Source organism: Trypanosoma theileri (assembly GCF_002087225.1).
Source record: "Trypanosoma theileri isolate Edinburgh chromosome Unknown TM35_Tth_44_V1, whole genome shotgun sequence".
Lineage (NCBI taxonomy): Eukaryota > Euglenozoa > Kinetoplastea > Trypanosomatida > Trypanosomatidae > Trypanosoma > Trypanosoma theileri.
In genome coordinates this window covers 130,698-135,317 of record NW_021639886.1, presented here as the reverse complement: position 1 = coordinate 135,317, position 4,620 = coordinate 130,698, and the positions used below count along the sequence as shown (strand labels likewise).

Here is a 4,620-nt window from a genome sequence, read left to right as displayed (position 1 = left end):
TCATCATCATCTTCCTTCTTCATTTTTTTCACCCTCACTTGTTCACTTATTTATTCCCCACCTCACTTAAGTGCATTATACCCCTCTACATCAGAGGAGGCTAAGGCCCGCTGCGCCTCCACAGTGCCAGGCGCATACACATGCTGCACATCCACTTCTCCCCGCACTAATCGAGTCTCACGTGTGAGTCGCGCCAACCGCCGCTCAATGCGCATCACACGATGTGCCAAATATAATGCCACTGCAGACATGCACAGGGCGACCAGCCACGCCCCAGCACCAATCAACGCCACTCCGGCCGCAATTAACATAAAATCAAGACGGAACCACATGAGTGTAATCCACTGTTGTCGGCTTACTTCCATCAACGATCCTGCATGCATGGCGCGGGCCGCAAACACCATCACCGCCGCGAGGCCGGGTACAACGCCTGTGAACTGCAGCCACGGCGGCGGGTCAAAGCGGCACCAGTGAAAACCAGATGGCAACAGAAACTGCAATACCGTCAGAACAGGAGCCACAACACCACAAATCACAACAGTCGTGTGCAGCGCATTCTCACGAACGTACGAGATGGGTCTCACCTCCACTTCTTCCACATTTGCCGGTGTGCTATTTGCCTGTTGTGGTACTTGTGTGTAGTGTTGTTGGTGGTGTTCATACACTTCCACAACGGTGTGGCGCAGGGAATCAATAACGGCCACAGGGTCTAAATCCGGTGAATCCTCCGGTGCACACTCTTCGAGCTCTGGGTGATCCTGTTTGAGTGTGTTAAGAACACGGGCAAAGAGGAAGTCAAAGGCAAAGAACAGAATGAGCTCTATAGTAACTAAGAAGAAGGCAAGAGAATCTGACATTGCTAATAATGAATTATTCCTAATAGTTATACGTCGATGCCGTTAAAAAGTTTTTTATTTTTAGTTTTATATTTATATGTATTTACGTACTGATATATATTTCTGGTGTTTTTTTTTTTTTTTGTTTATTGCACCACACCTCCTTCCTACCTCGGGATGAAACCACAAAAATAATATATATGCACAGACAGGCACGTGTATGCATGCACAGAGAAAAAAAAGAAGAAGCAAGAAACATCAATTAAGAGAAACACGAAAAACAATAAAAACAAAAAAAACATAAAAATTTACAAATATATGTGTATTACAAAAAGTTTTTTTTTTTTAAAAGAAAGAAAAAAAAAGGTTTCGTAACACATGTCTAGCCATAATCATCATCATCATCATCTCAAGAAAACAACTAACACCACCACCACCATAATAATAATTATAATAATAACCACAACAATAGAACGAAATCATGTGAACGAGTACACTACAGCAACTCCACTTCTGCACCGTGTCCCTCAAGAAGTCCTTTGAGTTTCTCCGCATCTGCACGTGCCATTGCCTTAGCGACAACACCAGGACACTTCTCCACTGCCGTCTTCGCCTCCTGCAATGGTACCCCAGATACAGCACGTAACTCCTTAATAAGTTTTATCTTATTAGCTGCTGGATACTTCTTCACATGAACATCAAAGGCACTTTTCTCTACCACTTTCTTCGTAGGGGCCTCACTTCCCGCTGCCGCTGCCGCATCAGAGGAACTCGAAGCTGCCGGAATAGCAGCAGCAGCAGCAACAGTGGTGGTGGATCCACCTCCTCCCATGCCTTGCAATAACATTTCCTCATACACTGGAGCAGAGGTGCCAGGCGGTCGTGGTGTACTCTTCACAACGAGCTCGTGAAATTTCTGCATTGTTGTTAAATCCATGTTCACATACGCCTCAGCGATGGCCTCAATGGTTTCACCGCTATCCCGCACTGGGAATGCCTGCATTCCGCGTGGCAACATAGTGCCTGCTGCGCCAACCGCAAAACAACGGCCTAATGGAATTGTAATCCCAACACGCTGCAGCTTCCGCATGTGACTTCTATTTTGATAAGACACTATCAATATCAATGGTAATAAGAACTACCAGAGAATTAAGAACAAGAAAAAAGAATGGAAAAACAATCTGCAATGTGAAAGCATATAAGTAAAGAAAAAAAAAAACTATGTGTGAAGAATTATGCCGTATACATATGTATATATAGATATTTACTTCTATATCACTCTTTTTTTTCTTTTCTTCTTTGTACGTACTCACAAGAAATAATAACTATATCGACCCATCAACAGAAGTAAATATTATCCACGTGATACAGCCCTTTAATTAGGTAACATAAGAGCAAACGACTACCTGAAAAAGCGCAGAATCAACAACTACGCTTTTATGGATAATAAACTACAAACCATTTATAACTTGAACCCTTGATATCTATGTTTCTTTTTCTATGGTAATAGACTCACTTTTTTTTCTTTCTTAATCTTTTTTTTCTTTCTACATTCTTTTTCTTTTTCATTTATTATTTTTTTCACTCTTTTTTTATATATATTTGGTGTTGCTTATGCTGATCTAGTGCAACGAACTTACGGTACAATAGGATTAGCGGAAGCAGGAGGATCTGACTTTATATCACCACCACATCCTCCTCCTCCTGCTGCAATTACACTTGATGGCGACGGCGGTGGTAGCAGTGATGGTCTCTCTGTACGTGTAGATCGTCGGGCTGTGCGCTGCAGGTATGGATCTTGACTGAGTTGCTGTACATCATACCGGTCAGAGGGGTGATACTCGAGACACTTCTGAATGAGATCTTTTGCCTCTTGTGAGACGCGAGGGGTATCGGGAAACCGCAGCGTACGTGCAGAGGATACAATGAGTTTATCCTGCCAAATACGCCGTTGGGACTCCCCTTCAGCAAATGGTCGTTTACCAAAGAGCATTTGATAAAACACCACACCGCAGGACCAAACATCTACTTTGTTACTGATACGAGGTGTAGCGGTGGTGTCAAAACACTCTGGTGGTAAATACCAATACGTGCCAGTGCCCTGTGATGTGAGTTCAATCGTTGGATTATCAGTTGGTCCATCACGTTGCTGCAGCAGTTTACTAAGACCAAAGTCTGTAATCTTTATCTCCATACTACTGGTGTGACTAGAGTGAAAGAGAATATTCGCTGGTTTAAGGTCATAGTGAATAATAGGCTGCTGCTGTGCGGCAAGATAACGCAAAGCACTTACAATCTGCAGAAGTATAAGACGTGCCTCACTTTCTCGCATACAACCATACCGCTTTAGATGTGTATCGAGATCTGTACCACGACTGTACTCCATCACAGAGACAAACATTGTTTCTCCTTGTTCAAACTCATCATAAAGACGTGTGAGGTGTGGGTGTCGTAATGTACGCATGATAGCCAGTTCTCGATCTGCATGACGACGATAATGATGTCGTGTTTGTGCAGACCAATCACGCTGCATTCGATGTATTTTACAAGCCACATAACGTGCCTCCTGCAAGTCAAATGCCTTCCACACTTCAGAGAAACCACCTTTACCAAGTAGATGCATTAATACATACCGTTCATCCTGTCCAATGGCAGGAATAGCCATAAATTCCGATGCATCCTCATCACTCACGCGGCGAATTTCTTTTAAAAATGCCTTCTTCTCATGATCAAGATCCAATTGACGTTGACGAACAGATTGTATATTGCTACCCAATGCCGTATACTCTGTTGTATACAATTGCAATGCCTCTTGTGCCTCCATGAGTGCATTCTGCGTCTCTGCTGTCATGGAGTCATCATCACAGCTGCGTGTAATTTGCCGTACACGTTTCTCTGCGGCTTTCTTTAATTCCTCCACTTCATCACGGCGAGTTGCCAACTCATCCAATTGTGTAATAAGTTCCTTTGGTGTATTGCCCTCCACCCACACCTCACGGCCATTACTGTGCCAGGCGGCAATCTGTCCAAGTTCAAAATGTTTTTGATGTAATGCTCGACGGGCATCACATCTCGCTTGTTTCGCCGCACACATCATTTCTTCTCGCAGTACGCGACGGTAGTGATCTGCACGTCCGGACATATGCTGCAACTGAGCCTCAGAGGAGGCGAGAATAGATTCCATCTCCGCTAATTTCGCCTCTGCTGCTACTGCCCGATCACGCATTTCGTCAATCTGTGCATCCCTGTCCGCAATCTCCTTTCGAAAGACCGCCGTGTCGTTAATGAGACCAAAGGAGACAAGTGTGGACTGCTTGAGTTTACGATCCGTGTGGCTACCGCTACCGCTGTTATTGCTGTACTGAACACCACCACTGCTTTGCCCTAACGCAGGGCCTCCAACCTCATCATTGTTATTATTATTATTATTATTATTATTATTATTATTATTATTGCTGTTGTTGTTTCCTCCAACAAAAACTTCGTCCTCTGTGTTTGAGGGGAGTTCAACAGGTCGTGGTGAACGGGAGGGAGTAGATTTTTTTTCCGGCTGCGGCATATCAACATCTACCACATCAACATCTGCATCAGCGTCCCTCGAACGCTTCCGTTGTTGTCGAGGTTCGCTACACTTCATTATTAACTTATCTGAAGTAATAATAATAAAAGAAAAAGAGAGAGATAGATAGATAGATAGAGGCAAAGTGTGAATAAGAACAAGATATGCGGTTTGTTAAAAAAAAAAAGGCTAATATAGAACATATATATATATATATATATATAT

At 43.4% G+C, this 4,620-nt stretch overlaps 3 protein-coding genes across 3 annotated transcripts; all 3 read right to left on the bottom strand.

Moving 5' to 3' along the window:
- Positions 1-62: 62 nt before the first annotated feature.
- Positions 63-857, bottom strand: TM35_000441510 (uncharacterized protein; the record flags this gene model as incomplete). Its single annotated transcript, XM_029030160.1, has 1 exon — positions 63-857. The coding sequence occupies one exon, from the start codon at positions 855-857 to the stop codon at positions 63-65; it is 795 nt and encodes a 264-aa protein (XP_028878561.1).
- Positions 858-1,332: 475 nt separating this feature from the next.
- On the bottom strand, positions 1,333-1,926 carry TM35_000441500 (putative ribosomal protein L7/L12; the record flags this gene model as incomplete). The annotated part of the gene is made up of 1 exon (XM_029030159.1): positions 1,333-1,926. One exon carries the CDS (start codon positions 1,924-1,926, stop codon positions 1,333-1,335), a length of 594 nt encoding a protein of 197 aa, XP_028878560.1.
- Positions 1,927-2,472: 546 nt separating this feature from the next.
- TM35_000441490 (protein kinase) lies at positions 2,473-4,473 on the bottom strand (the record flags this gene model as incomplete). Its single annotated transcript, XM_029030158.1, has 1 exon — positions 2,473-4,473. One exon carries the CDS (start codon positions 4,471-4,473, stop codon positions 2,473-2,475), a length of 2,001 nt encoding a protein of 666 aa, XP_028878559.1.
- Between the last annotated feature and the right edge of the window lie 147 nt (positions 4,474-4,620).